The 21,292-nt window shown below is 40.5% G+C and overlaps 1 protein-coding gene across 1 annotated transcript; it reads right to left on the reverse strand.

The window, feature by feature from the left end:
• Positions 1 to 5,513: 5,513 nt before the first annotated feature.
• LOC124606553 lies at positions 5,514 to 21,252 on the reverse strand. Its single transcript, XM_047138538.1, has 3 exons — positions 21,243 to 21,252; positions 10,351 to 10,587; positions 5,514 to 5,821 (listed from the first exon to the last, which is right to left on the reverse strand). Exons 1-3 carry the CDS (start codon positions 21,250 to 21,252, stop codon positions 5,586 to 5,588), a joined length of 483 nt encoding a protein of 160 aa, XP_046994494.1. The 3' UTR covers positions 5,514 to 5,585.
• Between the last annotated feature and the right edge of the window lie 40 nt (positions 21,253 to 21,292).

Consider the following 21,292-nt stretch of genomic DNA (forward strand, 5'->3'; position numbering starts at 1 on the left):
GTGCATTGCCATTTCGGGACTTTTATCTTTCAATTCCTGTTTGAGCTACTACGAACTTTCTGACAATAAATTTTTAATGCCAACGTCTCACAGCCATAATTTTATTGTTGGTAAGATACATGCTCAAAAATCGTTTTATTCAGCTCAGTCGACATATTAGATTTGAAAAATAAGGAGAAACTTCCTTAACACTGCTGCTCAATTTAATACCTCGAAATATTTCTGGTTTTAAGTCTCGTTTCATAATTACAATTTGATAGAGGTAGACGTATTCTGTCACTCTTTGCAGTTGTGTACCTGCAATACACGTATTTCCCTTCAGTGTGCACATATTCATCGTGCCCTTGGTTTTGTCATTCTCCATTTTTAGACTAATTTTAGTGAAGACTATCACAATTTCGGTAACTGATATTTGGAGTTGTACTATACTATTTGAAAACAGAACAATATCGTCAGAAACCCTCAAGTTATTTAATCTCTTTCCGAGTACTTGGATTCCCTTTGTTTTCCGATTAAGTTTAGATACTGATTTTTCTAGGACTGTTAAAAGTAGTTTTGGAGGTACAGAGGTTTTCTTTACAAATTTTCTCCCATTTCTCTTCTTCCGTTTCCTCTGGTTATTGCTTTACATCCTACTGATTGTTGTACTGCAGAAAAACATGTGCTGCTCATCTTCTTTATACTGTACCGTCAGTTCTCGTTCAACAATACGTAACAACTTTTATTTCTTAAATAGCCAGCCTAAAGGTAATAAATGTATACCCTCATCTTCGCCAACATCAACATTGATTGTCTAGAAAGAGTATCATTGATGCTGAAATTAATAAACGGGTCGTTATAACATTACTACTCTTTCTTTCATTCACTTTTTGTATACGTAATTCTGTTACAAGACACCGTGCACCATTTGCTCCTTCAATGCCATTCCAAATTTCTGATTGAACTTGCCTATAAGTACACCCTGAGATCAATATTATACTAACTTCACCGTTATTCACCGTTCTGTTGACTACATACTGCAAGTTTAGCCCTTATAATTAAACATCATCTGTCAATTTCTCTTTTGTTTGTTCATACTGTGCTCATAATTCAAATAACATGCCATACCTCTGCTTGCATTCCCTTTGTTCATTCTAGATTTCATCGTTTATCTGTTTATACACTTTACCCAGCAGCTTTCTTCCATCTGATACTAACACCCTACCTGCTGTTCTCGTTTCGTCGATGTCAGGTTAATTAATCTGTGGCCCCTTGTGCATCTGCTCCATACAACTTGTCCTGATAGCATGGGCATCAGATAAGCTTACAGTTTATCCTCATCACATTTTAATATAACCATCACATGTTTTCCCTCATATATTTCACATTCCTCCTGAGTGATAAATAATATTATGACTCCCTGCCTTTTCAGCCAGTCTTCTCCCAACAAAGTCTGTGCGTGTAGGTCTGATACCAAGTATATTCAATGCAGAAACTTTACACCCTTTATGAAAAATCTCAGTCTAGCCAGTTTTTTGCTTCGGTTTCTCACTATGCCTTGTGAATGTACTCCCTTAACTGGCCAAGAAGTTGGCTCCCTGCTGCATTTTACGCCATCCAAAAATTTTTGTCTCTCAAAATCAGAAGCACAGCTAACAAATTTACAGTCTTGTAATTTGCTTGACCCTCAACAATAGGTAGAGATTAGCTTCATACTCCCGGTCTTTCACCCCTGACGATGTGTGCCTTCACAATTCTTCCTCCTGACGCCGTAGAAAGGTCGATTGGTACACTGTCCCCTCCATCTCGCGGGGTCCTGGACGATTTATTTGATTTGCGACAATAATTTGATCATGAATTACTGGCCTGATTACATTCATAGTCCCTTCTTGATTACATACTGCACACGTAATTGGCCAACAACGTTCACTACTAACTATTCTCAAATTTTTCCTGCTTTCGCCGCCTGGCCTTTGTATCTATCAACTCTAAATTTTTGGTTATAATTTGGATATGTAGTATGTGTGACAATAATCTACCTAAGGTATGCAGATTCTCTACCATGTTGTCCATCTCTCCACGTTACAGTTATTTGTCTCCCACTTAATCCCATAAACTTCCTCAGAATATTTTAAGTAATCAAGTTGATCTAGAATTCCAACAATAAGAAAACTTTTCCAAAGATCCGTCTATTCGACTCTCTGTAGCTCCCATTGTAGCCTGCTAATTACTATCTGAATTGGACATTTTTTATCCATATATTTGGCTTGATTTATATCTAATTCTAGAAATTTATCTATTCACCCAGGGATTTATTACAAATCCAGGTGCTAATAGCTACAGCCTTAAACGTTTGTGGATCCCTGACAACCAACTCCCTCTCATTGATTATATGACTGAAATTTCTCCATATTTAATAATACCCATTGCGTCAAACTGCATTGTAAATGGGTAGTAACAAGTTGATTTTCCGTTCATATGAACAAGCAGTAGGTAATCTCTCACAAACCGAAGTGGATGCGTTTTATCTTGAGGATCACATTTAAGCTGTTTCTGTGTGATACCGTTGCCCATATCAAAGCCAAGTTCCTCCCACCAATTGCAACTTCCTCTAGATTTTCCTATCTCTCAATTTGGACTACCTACACACTCTCTCCAGCTGACTCAGATACCTGCTCCAGGCTTTGATTTCTCGAGTTTGCTTACCGTCACTCCCCGACGTCTGTGTAGTGGTGGAGCGTAATTACTGGAAGAATTCACCACACGTGATACTGATATTGTCTGCAGACCAATCACACTTCACATTTTTTTAACTACCCATGTTTGCACTTCACCAATATCGTTAGCTACTATGTGACAGAGGATCTCTAAAACACTTTTGATAGCCTGACTATCCTTTTTAAGTGTTTCTGATTCCTTTTGTTAACTTTTAATATAGTCCTTGTCCTCCGATTGCTTGACAATTACTTCTGCCAATGAAGCGGGAAGTATTAGAACCTTATTATCTATTGTCCTTTATGGTTGATTAAGGCTAACATTGGTGTCTTCTCTAAATTCATCACATGATTTCTGCAAATATATGAAAAATTCTTTACTCTTTTCTTGACTCTCGCTTTCTGTCTCCTGCCTCTCTTTCTGCATTTTCTTCTTTCTCTCCTGCTCTTCCTCTTGTCTTTCCTTTCTCTCTCTCTCTCTGATATATGTTCTCCTGCTCATTTGAGCATAATGCTCTGGATGTTTCCTAGGTGCCTCGTGTTAGTAAAAGTATACACGGACTATAAAAACACATAAAAAGAACTGTACTGAGTTGCTGACTGACTAACTAACTAACGCAACCCAAATCGTTAAGGAAAACTGAAATTTGGTAAGGGTGTTGATCTTATTCTGTAGGTGTCATTTAAGAAGGGATCTTTTGAAATTCCATCCCAAAGGAGGTAATGGAGGTGATGAAATATTTGTTGAAGATATTCCGCTATTAAGGCAATTTTGGAGCTACACCTATAAAAATTGGTAATTGGTTTCTCGGTCAGGAATAATAAAATTAATGTTTTAGCATTTTGGAAATACAGTCTCCATCGGAATAAAATGGTGGTTGAAAGTTTATTTCTAATTAAAACTACTGCTAAAGGATTTTTATTTCTACATACTTGAAAACTGGTATCAAACTTCTCGATTGCAAATAAAAACATACAAGTTTCAGTGCTTCTGGAAATTCAGCCTATAAGAGGATGAAATAGGGGCTGAAAATTTTTATGAAAGTGTTTCATTATGAAAGCATCTTAAAGTTAAATGTAAGAAAATTTGTATTTGATTTCTCAGTGAGAAATTCAACCCATAAGGGGCTGAAATAGGGGATAAAAATATATACCCTCATATACTTTCTCTATCTCTTCATCCTCCGCTTGCGACATCAGCATGTATGATGGGAACAACCCTATCACTGAACTGTTCGCAGTAACACATTCTTTGCCCTATCTTCCTATTCACAACAAATCCTGCTTCTGTTATACTATTTGCTGCTGCTGTTGATATTATCCTATATTCATCTGACCAGAAATCCTTGTCTTCTTTCCATTTCAATTCACTAACCCCTACTATATTTAGATTGAGTCTTTTCGTTTCCATTTTCAAGTTTTCTAATTTTACTACCACGTTCAAGCTTCTTACATTCCACGAACCGACTCGTAGCACGTTATCCTTTCGCTGACTGTAGGACTAATACAGAAAGTTTCTTCAGAGATAATTGTCGTAGTTACTATCTATAGTACACACTGTATTTCTTCATGATTAAGAATATGTCATTAGACAGCATATGTACCGAGAAAAGCGGTTTTGTAAAGTGGAAGAATGTATCAGAAAATAACTTGCAACGCAAAGTTAGCGGAAAATTTTAAAAGGTTTGCATGTAAAATGATTTTTTTATATAAAGTACTTTCAAGCAGTCAAATCCATTTTGAAACGCAAGGGCGGGCACTAATGACGAAAGAAATTAGTTTCAAAGGATGTTCAAGCCGTTTAATTTACATAATAAATTTAATTTTTTTATGTGCAATGCATTGATGAAAAGATATGCATTCGATAGCGGAGTGTGCGCTGATATGAAACGTGTCTCTGCAATATACTTTCTTTCAGGAGTGCTAGTTCTGCAAGGTTCGCAGGAGAGCTTCTGTAAAGTTTGGAAGGTAGGAAACGAGGTACTGGCAGAAGTAAAGCTGTGAGAATGGGGCGTGAGTCGTGCTTGGGTAGCTCAGTGGTAGAGCACTTGCCCGCGAAAGGCAAAGATCCCGAGTTCGAGTCTCGGTCCGGCACACAGTTTTAATCTGCCAGGAAGTTTCATCTTTTGAAGTGTTTGCGAATTGTGTAACTGAGGTGGAACGTGGGTATAAGCTTGATACTCACCACCGGAAAACCACGTCCACACTAGCTAGAACACCGGCCCTCATGGTTAATCCATTCAGTAGGTTCGACCCGGGCCAGATGCCTCCCTGAATCCTAGAAGCGACTTGCAACGCGCACAGCTGTCTGGGCGGCTCAGAATCGTACAGTTTAATACAAAAAACAGCGTCTAAGATCTTATGTGTGGCAATGTGTTGTAGGTTATAAGGCAGTAATCTGTTTTTAGTCCTCTACAAATATTTTTTGTCTGATTTTTCGGGATATCCTCTTAATGTGTTGAAAGAAAGGAAGTAACAAATTTAAAAAAACAAAGGATCTCGGAGAGTTAGTTATGTGTAACTCGTTATCACTTTGTTGTCCGATAGCTGGTCATAGTATGTATTTGTATAGGTCTGCAGAAATAACGAAAATCTTAAATCAATGTATCTTTGCATTTGTGTTTTAGGTGGAAGATACATTGTTTGGCTGCAGATGGCATAGAGTGGATCACCTTCATTACGGCATGTTCGCAAATTTTTAAACTGAATACTTACATAAGACAATGTACAGCTACAACACCAGGTAAAGGAGCACCGTTAACAGGGTAAACAGGTTAACAGGGTAAACAGGGTTAACAAATAAAATAAAAATAAAAGAGGTTTCTTAATAGGAAGTGTAAAATTTATTGAGAATTAAAGGCAATTTCGGATGTAATAGAGAAGTAGTAAACATTAGCCAAAAGATGTCTGTATCAAGTCCACAGTGATGCCCATTAGGTAGCCGTTTCCCATTGTCATTGTGCTCAGCCGACGACGTATGGGACATATCCGTAGTAGACCTGCTCGCTGCCACGCAGGGTCTCCCTGGGCGCAGCAGGGATCGGCACTGGGCCAGGATGTGGTAGGGGCAGAGGGCCAGGCACAGCCAGAGCCGCGCACACCACAGCCAGCACCACAAACAGGAACACCTGTGGCAAAAAGAACACCTCTGGTCAGAGAGTGGATTGCACACATCAGCCAGCACGACAGCAGCAACATCTGTGGCAGTAAATGGTTCAAATGGCTCTGAGCACTATGGGACTCAACTGCTGAGGTCATCAGTCCCCTAGAACTTAGAACTAGTTAAACCTAACTAACCTAAGGACATCACACACATCCATGCCCGAGGCAGGATTCGAACCTGCGACCGTAGCGGTCTCGCGGTTCCAGACTGCAGCTCCAGAACCGCGCGGCCACTTCGGCCGGCTCTGTGGCAGTAAGAAATTGGAGGCTTCATAGCACAGCCAGATCTATCACAAGAATAACATCTCGATTCAGTGACAGTGTACCACAAGAACAATAGAACAGGCACACCTTCGATGAAAAGAACCATAGTCAACACAGTGTACACTATATCACGTAAAGTGTCTGTTGCAAGACTAATATCTCTGGTCTGTGTTGATGCATCTCAGTCTGCGTCATCAAAATGGCTGACTGTGTAGGATACACATCACTCTTATTGTATAGTAGCTGTATTTGCTGTGACATCAATACTTCTTTTTCTGATTAGTGGATATATACATCAGTTTCATTTATTTTTTGTAGAAACCACAAACTAACCTTACTGCTATATACATTTGTGTCATATCTCATATTTCACGTGACAGTGAGGATGGTTCTTTGTAACGCAGTCCTTATATGGTTTCAGTCAGTATTTTGTAGATTATCCTACGTTCCTACACAGGCAATGTTCTTCGCCTCCGTATCACTGGGGAAAGAGTAGAAATGGGCCTCCTTATAGTGCCATGGAAAAAACCACAAAGAGCGATGGGATACTTTATAAAGTAACCACAGTTTTTAACTCCATTAAACTAAGAATGTAAGCTAATGAGTATTACCTCTGTTGGCATTGTGAACGTCACATGAGATTGGTGTGGTAAACGGGTAGGTTTAAAATTGAGATCCTTCCCGTTGTTTCCCTAACTCACTTACGGTATATTATGGGATGGTTCGTCAAAGAACTCAGAACTGATATCTTACACACTGTTTCTAGTCTTTCAGTCAGCCCTCAACGACCTCCATGATCCATACGAACTTCTGTTCTGTCTCTAACGGTATCACCGGTGATCAGATATCAAAAATTAACTTGCCTTCACTCTCTGTTAACTCCAGCATTATTTATCATGGCCCTTAGGATAACAGTAAAATTAACCTTCCAAAGATAGAGAATTTCCTACGCTTTCATGATAATACAATTCTACCTTATTTCGTACTGTACTTTGTGAGTATTTCACAGGCGTTAACTTATATGGTTTATGAACCATGATTTTCATTGCAACTTCTAATGAAAACCTGCGTGTCAAGTGTACCTATTTATCTTCTTTGAACTCAAAGTAAATAATGGTGCCATACTTAAACACGTTCAGCGCAAAGCATGGAAATATTTCTTAAGAATTCCCCTTTGATACTAGTGTAATGATATGTATGATTTAATGACTAACATTTACTGAAACCATCACTGATAACTTTCTTCGTACGTTAGACCTATTCCGAGTTTGGTCTTGATGAAAGAAACTGATCATCATGGATGTCTCAATCTCAGTACATGCGATGACCATTAGTAATAATGAGAGGATTTCTGAAATCTATTGGATATTTTAACATTACACAAGCAAATGGACCTATATATTTCTGAAGATAAAATATATGTAGACTCCCTGATTCCCCCTCGATGCTATTATCCAGATCTTAGATATCTAATCTAAATATGGAAATGTCATCAGCATCACGGAGATTGGGAGTGAAATTGCACATTACATTACTGGAAATCAGTACCTACAGCTGAACATGTTTCCAGCGTTATGTACATCCTTGTTACTGCGGTCGAAGGCTAACTTTATGGGTAAACTTCTCTGTGTCAGTCAGCGCTATTATACTTACGTAAAACATAACGAGCTAGTGCAGCAGTTAAAGAACTGGACGCGCTTACATGATGAGTGGGGCTCGAGATACAGAATGAGATTCTTCAAAAAATCTGAAGCGAACACCAAGATTTAGTGCCTATGTTTGCTCGATCTTGGTTAAACTGGCATAGTTAATGACAAAAATGTTCACAGAATGTGAAACTTTAACATTTGTCTCCATTATGAAGACCTGTGTTACACATAAAGCGAATGCGCTATTAAGGTATGTATTTTCAAGAGTGAGTGTTCAAGTCCTTTGCAGATTTGTTACGTCGACGTTCAATGATGCAAAGTGGAAGCTAGCATCACAATCACTATATTAGTACCTAACACATTCTCAGTAAATCGATAGAAAACACTGACAACCATGGTTTTTCGACATCTTTCTGTCTAACCGCTCTCATTACAATTATAAATCTTTTATTAGGATTAGTACTGTAGTACAGAGATGGCCCAAAACTATGACTCTTAAGGTCTCTTTAAAAATTCTGCCCGACAATCGAAGATCCTTTCCTCTCTCAGTACGACAAATCGAAATAAATGGCTGTGTTTTATTACAACGACACACAGAATTTTTGACCAGTTAGGGGGGCTTGAGACGAATGGTGGGCATAGATTCTTGGTGGTAACTGTACAGTATCTGTAATATGACGCCTTTATCAGCAGAACACCTTTATTAGCAAAACACTTGATAGTGTACATGCTAATACAAATATATTCTGCTTGGAGTCACAGAACTAATCTGAACTCCCTACCTTAGTTACATTTCTAAAAGCTTCACGTTTCACAAGCTAGAACAACTGCAAGAATTAACTCAAGGCTAATATGTTAGCTACCACAGAGACTTAGCGAAGAAATAAAACTGAATATTACTATTTATAGTTTTTCCTTTTGCTTGAGAATTGTCAACAAGTGGAACAAAATTTAACCTGCCAACTTCAGTGGCTTTACCCTACGTTCTTGGTTAGACACATGTCGAATACGTAAAATAACTAGTATCTCTCATAACAACTGTTTTATCATAGGTGCTGGAACCACGGGGAATATTCGGAGGCTATCAAAGGGACACAGGTCCTCCTTTAGTCGTTAGGAACGGTTGAAGAAGGGCTCTGTAAAACTATCAGCCTATCTCATTGATCTGAGCAAGCCATACCTTTGCTGTGCATATTTTGCGCCCGTGTTTGATAGTTTCTTGGAGACCAAACGTCTCCTACGTAGAAATTAACATGGATGACGGATGCACCGATAGTGTGAAAGCCAACTTTCAATTTGGTATGACGTTACTAGGCTGCTGGAAAGTGTTCGATAAACTTTCTCGCCGTTGCGCAGTAACAATAATACCATGCTGATGGTATAACATTTGGTTCGAACACTTCGTAGGAACGAAAACGCAAAATGAGAATCTGCGCCACTATAGATAATAACGTCCCGAGGCCCTAAACAACAGTGATAGGATCATTACTGTCTGCTATATGAAGCGTAGTCATAACGTTTTAACTACTACAACTAGAAATAAATTTGCATTATTTTTTTTTGTCCACCTGCAGGTCAATGTCTACATTCTTGGTACACACTGAAATACCCCCACCACATTACCGCACTAGACCGCTAGAGTGACCAATGCTAAATTGCGCGACGTATCATAGAATATTGCTGAAATGTATGGGATCCATACCAAATATGGCTAACTATATTGAGAAGGACAGCAGAAACGGTCACTGGTTAGCTTGATCCTTGGGATCCACGGAAATTCTGGAAAAGGTGAACTGAGTAACGCTTCAAGATATACGCAACAGTTCCCCAAAGGCATACTTGGGAAGTTTCAAGAGCCCATGAAGGATTGAGGACTGTACTAATGCCTCATATGAATCATTCGCGCGTTGTCAAGATTAGTCTGATCTATACGTGCACCGAGGTATGTAAGTCGTCCTCCTTCCCATACTTCATCAGTGAATGGAACGGCATGAAAACCTAATACAGCATACACTGACCGCCTGCTCAGCTGAGTGACAACGTGCTTGCCTACCTTGCAGAGAGCACGGGTTCGATTCCCAGCCGCAGTGGAGATTTTCTCCTCATGTGGACTGAGTGTTCTGTTGTCCTCATCATCACCTCATCATCACCGACGCGCAAGTCGCTCAATGTGACGTCACCTGACTTAACACTTGCACCCGGCGATCGAACTTCCCCGGATGGGGCCTCCCGACCTATAATGGCAGGCGATCATTTCATTTCACGTCATACACTGGGGAGTGCCCTCTGCCACGCGCATCAGAGTGATTTGTAGAGTGTGGATGTAGATGTAGACGTGTAAGAATTTAGAGTAACCGTGGACTTGAACGGGGTATTATACGGAGGGCGGAAACGATTTTCGGTCGAAATGTACCCTCTGCCACACATGGTACTGTGGTTTGTGGAGCACACGGTGGATGTAGCTATATAATATGATATGTTATAATTACAAACAAGTTGACAAGCATGGAAGGTAACAAGATTGTGTCAAATGCGACGAGACCGCTTCCACAGTGTTCGGCATCATACGCAAGTGTACTCACGAGGGTCTTCATGGTGTCGCCTTCGGTTTGCTGTCGTCGACTGATGCCGGGGGCTGGCGGCCCCGCCTTTATACTGGTGGTGGTTACGCGAGCGCAGAGTGCACCGGGGATGGGCGTGGCGGAAGGCTGGCCAGCGGAACGTGGCACCAGCCAGCGCGACCACAGCCTGGCGAGCGTCCCGCGCTGTCGCTACGAGGGCGTCACACGTGCAGCAGCCTCCAGTCAAGGTCACACTCCCTGAAAAACTGTTACGTAGCCTGGAAACACTTTTTTAGACGCCCAAACCACCAGAAGTATTCTCTGTCGTCCTAGAGTAAATTTAGAGTTCGGTACGTTGGGAATACGAGGAAGCAACATGTGTAAGTAGAATCTCTCTGAACCACCCTGTCACTCTCTAGCAGACATAAATTTCAAGAAACACCGAAACAGTTTGACACAACATTATTTACAGTGTTTGCGTATTATGGATACAAACGAAGGCGGCAAGGAGGAGACAGTGAAATAAACAAATAATCCTAATAAACATACGTCCGGAAGGCAGTGGTTTCCCCATACTATTAATGCAGAAACACAGTCATGTACAAGCTAAACGACTATTTGGATGATGTTCCTTATTGTGCACCAGAAGACTGTCATGTCGTTGTGCAGGAATACGTAGCACAAATGGTTGACAGTTAATGCAGCGGTCGTGGCTGTCGTGGTTTACTGATACTAGAACCTCCTAGGTCCCTCCAGTTGACCCTTTTGGATTTTTTTGGTGTGGGGATACTTGAAAGATTCGGTGTATTCTATCCCTATTGATAGACTCAATGAAGTCAGTGACACATTGTGTAAAAGGGTCAATACATTCGGAACACGCCTTGGTTGTTTGAACATGTTGTAATATTGATGGCTTTTGCAGCCATCGTATTCAGATGAAAGATGCTCTTCTTAGAGCATTTGATAAGGCAGAAGTGACGAGATGACGTAATGCGGTGTGAAGTTCCGATGACAGACGGTTTGTTCAGTACCACTTTCGTGAGGACGACCACGCAAATTGAGGTCCCCTCCGCGATTGGCTGCTGCGATCGGAAGTTGCGCGCCCAAATGATAGTCTCCTTTTATTAATTTTACGCAAACTGAACACCGCATTTACTTGCATTTTAAATTAAAGCACCTCTCATTAGCGTGTTGTTATTCCATTATTTTGCAAGTATGAATACCCAGCAGAATAATAAGCAATTGCTAAACGAAAAGGCAGACGAATCACTGCTGTCATCATTGGATCGCACCTAACTTGGGTGGCGGGCGAAGTGGTTCGGCTGTAAGATCAGAGCTGGTTCGGCAGTGTCGGAGGACAGACGTGTTGTCTGCAGCGGTCTGTGTCAGTTAAGATTTCGTTAGTAATCTATCATTTACACACACAGAGGTGGTTCGGTAGTCTCGGAGGGCAGAAATGTTATCGGCCGTGGTATAAGTTAAGGCTTATTTTGCAGTGTCTTGTTTGTAAGTGTGAGAGCTGGTTAGGAAGACTCGGAGAACAGACATGTCTGCTGCGGTCGGTGTCATGTTAAGACTTTATTAGCAATGTGCGGTTATATGGACGTGTAGTTGAAAGCAGTGTGACTGTAATTGCAGAAATACGCAGTTCATTAATTTGATGAAGAATAGAAATTATTTGTGACTCTAAATTGGAATGTAATTGCGCAGTGCCTCGTGTTCTGCCAATAAAAAGCAAGTGGCATTCCGTACAAACAAATTTAATCATTTCTAAAATATCAGTTCCTCGCTAAGTGTTTCTTACAGCCTCAAGTTTCGGGTTCACGACCTACGTGCTGTTTTCTGCGCAGGGGACAACAACTGTAGAAGACTGCAGGTTGGTGAACATTTATTACAACTTATGCATTCCACTGAGGGCAATGGAAGCAAATACGCACCTCGCCTGTACTGAAATCTTAGTACAAATGAGAACAATGATACGTCGTCCGAGGTAACACTGAGGATGGATGAAGGAGAGAAATATTTTCGAGAGAAATGGTTTATGATATATATCTTCCTCTCTTTTTTCGCTTCCTGTAATGTGCGCACATAGACATTGTGAACCCTGAATTCACATGTAAGATGGTCAAGGGGAACATTTGTCCGTTTGTTGGTCCTCAAGTGGATATCTGTAGTTTAGACCCATGGGGATTCTGTTATAAGGTGTTGATGTACTCAGACATAATACATTACTTAAGTTGAGAATTTGAAGAAAGAATTGTATAAGCAGAATGTGTCTGAACCACCTTCGTTGGTCTGATAGCTTCGTAACATTTTTCTCTAGCACATTTGGTTTCGAAAGAGGAAAAAAAAAATTGACGCAGCCTTATACCCAGAAGATCAAATGATGCAGGAGGTAGTTTGTATTACACTAAACGATAACGTAAATGGGGTCTTTTGTTAACAAAATCGGAAGAATGAGCAGTAGGTTCTTCATTTAACGAAACGAAGACGGAAAAACAGGCGGTTCCGCGAAATCGCGCTGCGAAAGCATTCAGTTTGGAAAAAGGTAATGGAGTGAATATGTAAGTTGAGCGTGCGTTATAATCGATTTCTGCCTCTCATTAAACCTCTCTGCTCGTCGTATCCTAGTGACGGCTTCTTCGGTGCCTTGCGAGAGACATCGCCGCTGCACACCGAGTTGATTTTCTTTTAACCTGGCAAGATTAGGGCCATCAAGTCCTCTCTTACATCTAACCAGGCAGTCTACTCATTTTGCTTTCAAATGTTTTAGTAGTCATGCTAAGTTACATGTAGTACAAAAAGTGAAATAAACAGTAACAAAGGTACACTTTGAGAAATACATACACATACAGTTTGTATTCGTAGATAATCTGCTATAATTAGACATTATGATAGAGAGAGAGTTTGGATAGGAGTGGTAGCAGCAGGGGTTATGAGGGAGACAGATGATTTAAGTGCACGAGTGATCTATCGTGCTCTGTTTGTCCGCTGGTCCGCGTAGAAACTGGAGTTGCTCACCGAGGGCTGAGATCCGGTTCGTCGTGTTATGTATGACTGCGATAAGTGTGCTCACCGTATTTGAAAAATTACTGGTTTCCTCTACCTTTGTGAGAATGGGTTGGTGTTCTGAGAGTCTGTAAGTTTCTAAACTACTACTGCTTAGGTTTGTGGATGCTGAGTTGTGTCAACCAGTGAGCAGTTACAGTGCACTGTGGTGGTGGTCTTCGTTACTACAGGGACGAGACAACATTTAGATGGCTTCAAACGGGGAAGAATCATGGAGAATCTGGAAGAAAGACGAAGTGTGACAGGTGTAGCCCGGGAGTTTGGTAATGCTCACAGCATTGTTTCACGGGCATGGGAAGCGTTCCCAAAACACAGGCGCCAGTGCTTGAACGAAAGGAGGCGGTCGACCACGGTCACTTGCATCATCGGACAATGTTCAACAGCCAGCCTCATTTTCGGCCGTGTGATTCACCATTTCGTGAAAGACATTCGATTTGCCTCCTCTTACTCCAACATACACTTCCGGTTAGATAGGGATTTAAATGAACCGTGCGCTAGCAATGACGATTATCGCCGAAACAATCGTTTCATCTGTTAATTTTTTCCAAGCCAGTTTAATCCGTCTGTTAAACCGTCTCGGAAGGACCGGTTTTTGAAATATCTGATTTTCGGTTTTTTCCCGATTGTTTCTGTACTAAATGTCAAAATCTTTAATCTCTCTCACGTACATAGAATCAAAATATTAAATTAAACAGGCAAATAAAAGAAAATTTAGTCCGCCCACAGTCTGTTGCTTTTCTCGAAATGTCACTAGTATTCTCCTATTATTCTAATTTTTTGAAACTCTGCTTAAGAAATTATGTTTTAATTTGGCAGACAAATCTTTAACCTCTTAGAGCAAATGAAGCGTTGTACTTTATTACTGAGTCACTTCATAAAAATATTTCCAGGATACAGTTGGTGCCAGTCTGCAGTACAACGGGCGTCCGGCGACGACAGTGAGTAACTATGCCTATGGTATGAACTATGGTATGAATCAGGTAGGCGCAAGTCTTGCACAGAGAACGTACACGCATATCATAAGCCATGACACACTGAAACATGGACATTATTGCCTCACCAATATTCTACCAATCTTATGCCATGTGTTTTTTGCTTGTTTCTGTCGCATTGTTGTTAAAACTGCAGTGATCACTTTTCCCATTTTCTATAATAACGCAATATTTAAAAGCAACTTTTATGAAAAATGACTCCTTTTTCAAAAACGGTTTATTTAAAAGTTAAAAACTGTATCGCTGTTGCTTGGCTATTTGATATTTCTGTGATTTACTCGGATATTTGCAAATATCCAATGCCAGGTGTACAGATTTTCTCTAAAACATCCCTGCGGTCATTGCTGCAATATCTGGCTGATACTCTTTGAGATGTCCCAGTAAAACAAGTGGCAACACACAGATGCAAGCCACTTGAGTGTAGGTTTTAATGCTGTATGCCAGCATCTACCATTCCATTGCATACCGGTTGGTAGCCGGTGGTATGAGGTTGTTGGAGACAGCACAAGTGCACTGGTCAAGGAACAGTGTCGACTGTAAATGCCGTTCGTGATATGTAGTGGCGTTAGCTAGAGAGCCAAAACGAATTATTTATGCTGTTAGAAAGGGCTTTGCTGTTGTATTGAAGCTCTGTTACTAATTAGAATTGCCTCTCCCTACAGAACAAAATGAAAGCAAGGGGAAACTACGGCCGTAATTTTTCCCGAGGGCATGCAGCTTTACTGTACGATTAAATGATGATGGCGTCCTCCTGGGTAAAATATTCCGGAGGTAAAATAGTCCCCCATTCGGATCTCCGGGCGGGGACTACTCAAGAGGATGTCGTTATCAGGAGAAAGAAAACTGACGTTCTACGGATCGGAGCGTGGAATGTCAGATCCCTTAATCGGGCAGGTAGGTTAGAAAATTTGAAAAGGGAAATGGATAGGTTAAAGTTAGATATAGTGAGAATTAATGAAGTTCGGTGGCAGAGGAACAAGACTTCTGGTCAGGTGACTACAGGGTTATAAACACAAAGTCAAATAGAGGTAATGCAGGAGTAGGTTTAATAATGAATAGGAAAATAGGAACGCGGGTAAGGTACTACAAACAGCATAGTGAACGCATTATTGTGGCCAAGATAGATACGAAGCCCACACCTACTACAGTAGTACAAGTTTATATGCCAACTAGCTCTGCAGATGACGAAGAAATTGAAGAAATGTATGATGAAATAAAAGAAATTATTCAGATAGTGAAGGGAGACGAAAATTTAATAGTCATGGGTGACTGGAATTCGAGTGTAGGTAAAGGGAGAGAAGAAAACGTAGTAGGTGAATATGGATTAGGGCTAAGAAATGAAAGAGGAAGCCGCCTGGTAGAGTTTTGCACAGAGCACAACTTAATCATAGCTAACACTTGGTTTAAGAATCATGATAGAAGGTTGTATACATGGAAGAACCCAGGAGATACTAAAAGGTATCAGATAGATTATATAATAGTAAGACAGAGATTTAGGAACCAGGTTTTAAATTGTAAGACATTTCCAGGGGCAGATGTGGACTCTGATCACAATCTGTTGGTTATGACCTGTAGATTAAAACTGAAGAAACTGCAAAAAGGTGGGAATTTAAGGAGATGGGACCTGGATAAACTGAAAGAACCAGAGGTTGTACAGAGTTTCAGGGAGAGCATCAGAGAACAATTGACAGGAATGGGGGAAAGAAATACAGTAGAAGAAGAATGGGTAGCTTTGAGGGATGAAGTAGTGAAGGCAGCAGAGGATCAAGTAGGTAAAAAGAAGAGGGCTAGTATAAATCCTTGGGTAACAGAAGAAATATTGAATTTAATTGATGAAAGGAGAAAATATAAAAATGCAGTAAATGAAGCAGGCAAAAAGGAATACAAACGTCTCAAAAATGAGATCGACAGGAAGTGCAAAATGGCTAAGCAGGGATGGCTCGAGGACAAATGTAAGGATGTAGAGGCTTATCTCACTAGGGGTAAGATAGATACCGCCTACAGGAAAATTAAAGACACCTTTGGAGAAAAGAGAACCACTTGCATGAACATCAAGAGCTCAGATGGAAACCCAGTTCTAAGCAAGGAAGGGAAAGCAGAAAGGTGGTAGGAGTATATAGAGGGTCTATACAAGGGCGATGTACTTGAGGACAATATTATGGAAATGGAAGAGGATGTAGAGGAAGATGAAATGGGAGATGCGATACTGCGTGAAGAGTTTGACAGAGCACTGAAAGACCTGAGTCGAAACAAGGCCCCCGGAGTAGACAACATTCCATTGGAACTACTGACGGCCTTGGGAGAGCCAGTCCTGACAAAACTCTACCATCTGGTGAGCAAGATGTATGAAACAGGCGAAATACCCTCAGACTTCAAGAAGAATATAATAATTCCAATCCCAAAGAAAGCAGGTGTTGACAGATGTGAGAATTACCGAACAATCAGTTTAATAAGCCACAGCTGCAAAATACTAACACGAATTCTTTACAGACGAATGGAAAAACTAGTAGAAGCCCCCGGAGTAGACAACATTCCATTGGAACTACTGACGGCCTTGGGAGAGCCAGTCCTGACAAAACTCTACCATCTGGTGAGCAAGATGTATGAAACAGGCGAAATACCCTCAGACTTCAAGAAGAATATAATAATTCCAATCCCAAAGAAAGCAGGTGTTGACAGATGTGACAATTACCGAACAATCAGTTTAATAAGCCACAGCTGCAAAATACTAACACGAATTCTTTACAGACGAATGGAAAAACTAGTAGAAGCCGACCTCGGGAAGATCAGTTTGGATTCCGTAGAAATACTGGAACACGTGAGGCAATACTGACCTTACGACTTATCTTAGAAGAAAGATTAAGGAAAGGCAAACCTACGTTTCTAGCATTTGTAGACTTAGAGAAAGCTTTTGACAATGTTGACTGGAATACTCTCTTTCAAATTCTGAAGGTGGCAGGGGTAAAATACAGGGAGCGAAAGGTTATTTACAATTTGTACAGAAACCAGACGGCAGTTATAAGAGTCGAGGGACATGAAAGGGAAGCAGTGGTTGGGAAGGGAGTAAGACAGGGTTGCAGCCTCTCCCCGATGTTATTCAATCTGTATATTGAGCAAGCAGTAAAGGAAACCAAAGATAAATTCGGAGTAGGTATTAAAATCCATGGCGAAGAAGTAAAAACTTTGAGGTTCGCCGATGACATTGTAATTCTGTCGGAGACAGCAAAGGACTTGGAAGAGCAGTTGAACGGAATGGATGGTGTCTTGAAGGGAGGATATAAGATGAACATCAACAAAAGCAAGACGAGGATAATGGAATGTAGTCGAATTAAGTTGGGTGATGCTGAGGGAATTAGATTAGGAAATGAGACACTTAAATTAGTAAAGGAGTTTTGCTATTTGGGGAGCAAAATAACTGATGATGGTCGAAGTAGAGAGGATATAAAATGTAGACTGGCAATGGCAAGGAAAGCGTTTCTGAAGAAGAGAAATTTGTTAACATCGAATATAGATTTAAGTGTCAGGAAGGCATTTCTGAAAGTATTTGTATGGAGTGTAGCCATGTATGGAAGTGGAACATGGACGGTAAATAGTTTGGACAAGAAGAGAATAGAAGCTTTCGAAATGTGGTGCTACAGAAGAATGCTGAAGATTAGATGGGTAGATCACATAACTAATGAGGAGGTACTGAATAGGATTGGGGAGAAGAGGAGTTTGTGGCACAACTTGACCAGAAGAAGGGATCGGTTGGTAGGACATATTCTGAGGCATCAAGGGATCACCAATTTAGTATTGGAGGGCAGCGTGGAGGGTAAAAATCGTAGGGGGAGACCAAGAGATGAATACACTAAGCAGATTCAGAAGGATGTAGGTTGCAGTAGGTACTGGGAGATGAAGAAGCTTGCACAGGATAGAATAGCATGGAGAGCTGCATCAAACCAGTCTCAGGACTGAAGACCACAACAACAACAGAACAAATCTGTCAACTGTGGCCAATTTATAGCGGTATCCGTCTGATGGAGGTAACAGACCCACAATGTGTATGTGGACGTGTCAGAAATGCTCTGTTACCTCTGGGAAACCTCCCAACGGTTTATGCGCATGTCTGCCAAACTTTGCACCAATGTCATACTACACAAGTTCCCAACCATCGGCGACAGTTCTTGTTTATGCTGGGCTGCACATACCTCTCCATCATCAGCTTAATGCCTACTTTTGTTCTAGGGTAGGCGAAGTTATGGATATTGTAAGAAACTGTTATATGCAAGACTTTAGGCACAAAAGATCTGGGACATGGTCTGAAAACACCACACCAAATAAGTTCCTCAGCTTCTAATAAATGTAATCTGTAACTGTTCCTTCAGTTAACTGTCCGTAGTGTTTTCTACTCCTTTTAAGTGTTTCGTCTCTGTTGTAAAATGGCTGACAAGCTCTAGATAGCGGAAATGTTTGTAGTTTGTGGTCCATATTAATTATGAATGTTCTAGCCTTGACGTAAAGACAGAAGTGCCACACTGCTTTGTATGTGGCTAACAGCCCTCTGTCATATACTCTCTACTTGATCTTACAGGAGAAAGGAGAAAAACCCAAGGGGTTTCAAGTCTCTCCGACGTACTGGTAGAGGTGGGCCGGTAGCCTGCAAGCTAGCGTCTTCCCTATAGCTAATGATGCATTGCTTACACTGTGGTTCAACAGCATTGCTCTCTATGTTTGCTTTTACATTTTCCAAAGCGCACTGCATCTGTAGTGTCCTTTCCTGGGAAGGTCAGCTTGTGATGTCATTGCGTGACAGTGCTGCTGCCAATGGCGCCAAACTCTTCACCGCTCCCAATAGGTGTATTCAACAGAAGTTCGAGATTTCAAGGAATCTTATTACTTAGTTGGTTGAATGTTCCATAGATCATGTGAATGATTCTTTTGCCGAAATAATGTGGGATGAGTGAGTTTATAGGATATATACAGGGTGGAAGTGTGATTACACATGTCAATCACATCGCGATTATGGGCAGCATGGGGTTCACGTCTGAGGCTCAGGAGGTGCGCTAGCAGCGCATGTCGGGTGTTTCAAGCGTCAACTTCGCGTCTCAATATCTCGGGATGTAATGGGAATATTGTGATGCAATCAACGCCATTGTGTACGTGCTTTGTCATGCTATGGATTGCTGAAGAAAAAATATAGGAGGTCCATTTAAAAAAAAACATAAGTTTGTGTTAAAAAACACATATGCTTTCGTTTTAGAATGTTTCCAAATATGTACGTTCATGGGCCCCAGCCCTACATTCATACCGGTGAAAGTCGTTTTCCAATAGCTGTTATTGTTCCAGAGATATTTTGGGTGGACAAGATAGCTGGGACACCCTTAATTGGTAATAAATGTCATTTTTCCCTCCCTAATTTTTACCTATCTATTTTCTTCCAATCGATTGGGAGTGGTGGTGTGATATGTCATTAGATCATTAATTACCTCTATTTTCTGCTTTAATGGACAAATACTGACTGCTAAAACTGTATGCCTATAGAATGTTATCTGCTTCTGGTGCAGAATACATTATGCTTCCTTCATTAGTAGACCATATCCGCTTATCCAGCTGATCACTGCTGTGAGGTCTCCCTCATGCAATGCCTCCATCGGAGAAAATATTAGGATATCATCAAGATAAACGAAAAATAAATACAGTCCCCGTAACACCTCATCCACGAAGAGCTCTCATGTCAGGGCGGAAATTTTTAAATCGAATTTTTAAATCGAATAGCATATGTAGATATTCATAAAGACTAAGCAGTAGTAGGTGCGACAGGCTGCAGAATCCTGCATGAGCACCAAGTTACAAGTGATGGCACACTGATCATGATTAGTACAATCAGTAATGATAACTCGATTCTACATGCAAAGAATCAACCATGCTTGTGAATTTATTGCACCCGTTATATTTAAAGGACGAAAGAGCAAGCTGTTCTACGTGATCGATGAGCGTTCTGACTTAAACAAGTACTAGTCACCCATTATCATTTTGGCCCAGATTTTAATTTACATCGTGTGGTGTTGTTTAAAGTTGATCATTGTAGTCCAGCCATTGTCTCTTACTTATGATTTCTATTCTTCCATCATATTTCGTAAATTTTTATCAAGTTCATCGTCATTTGACTATCACGTTCCTCTCCACCCATAGACATCATTCTCAGATTGCCAAATGAATCTGTTTGAGATATTTTGATTAATTTTCCCACCCAGTTTTACAGCTTCCATAGGCAATATTTTGTATATCTTTCTGTATTCAGCAGTCCTGTTCTGTAACTTTTTATATCTTTTCCTTCTTTGTCAGTGTCTGCATCATCAAATCTGTTTGCAGTCAACAATATTACTTTCTTAAGGACCAGTCGTGGTTACTACTTATTCACCAGTTTAAAATGATAATATGAGGAAGCACTGAATCAAAGTAGATTATTTTAATGACCTGCATTATTTATATCATATTTTCGTTTAACATACCGTTGTCTGAATATTGGTGTGGATGTAACGATGTCACGTCAATGCCATCTGCCCTGTAGTCGCCCTTTAGATGAGGTGTTTAATAGGAGATAATTCTGGGATTTTTAATATTAACCGGTATTTCGCTATTCTGAAGAGTACATTATTAAATGGGACAGTGAAAAAATCTCGTTATCACTTTGTGGTCCGATAGTTGGTCATAGTAGGAGTTTGTATAGGTCCACAGTAATAACGAGAATCTTAAATCAATGTATCTTTGCATTTGTGTTTTAGATGGAAGATACGTTGTGTGGCTGTAGACGGCATAGAGAGGATCGCGTTCATTATGGCTTGGTAGTAAATTTTTAAACTGAATACTTACGTAAAACCATGTACAGTTACAGCACCATATACAGGAGAAGTGTTAACTGG

Source organism: Schistocerca americana, chromosome 3, assembly GCF_021461395.2.
Source record: "Schistocerca americana isolate TAMUIC-IGC-003095 chromosome 3, iqSchAmer2.1, whole genome shotgun sequence".
Lineage (NCBI taxonomy): Eukaryota > Metazoa > Arthropoda > Insecta > Orthoptera > Acrididae > Schistocerca > Schistocerca americana.

Excerpts from the sequence above, each read along its gene's own strand:
- LOC124606553 (XM_047138538.1), bottom strand. Across the intron at positions 5,822-10,350 it reads GCGACACCATGAAGACCCTC|GTGTTCCTGTTTGTGGTGCT; the intron begins GTGAGTACACTT and ends TTTTTGCCACAG.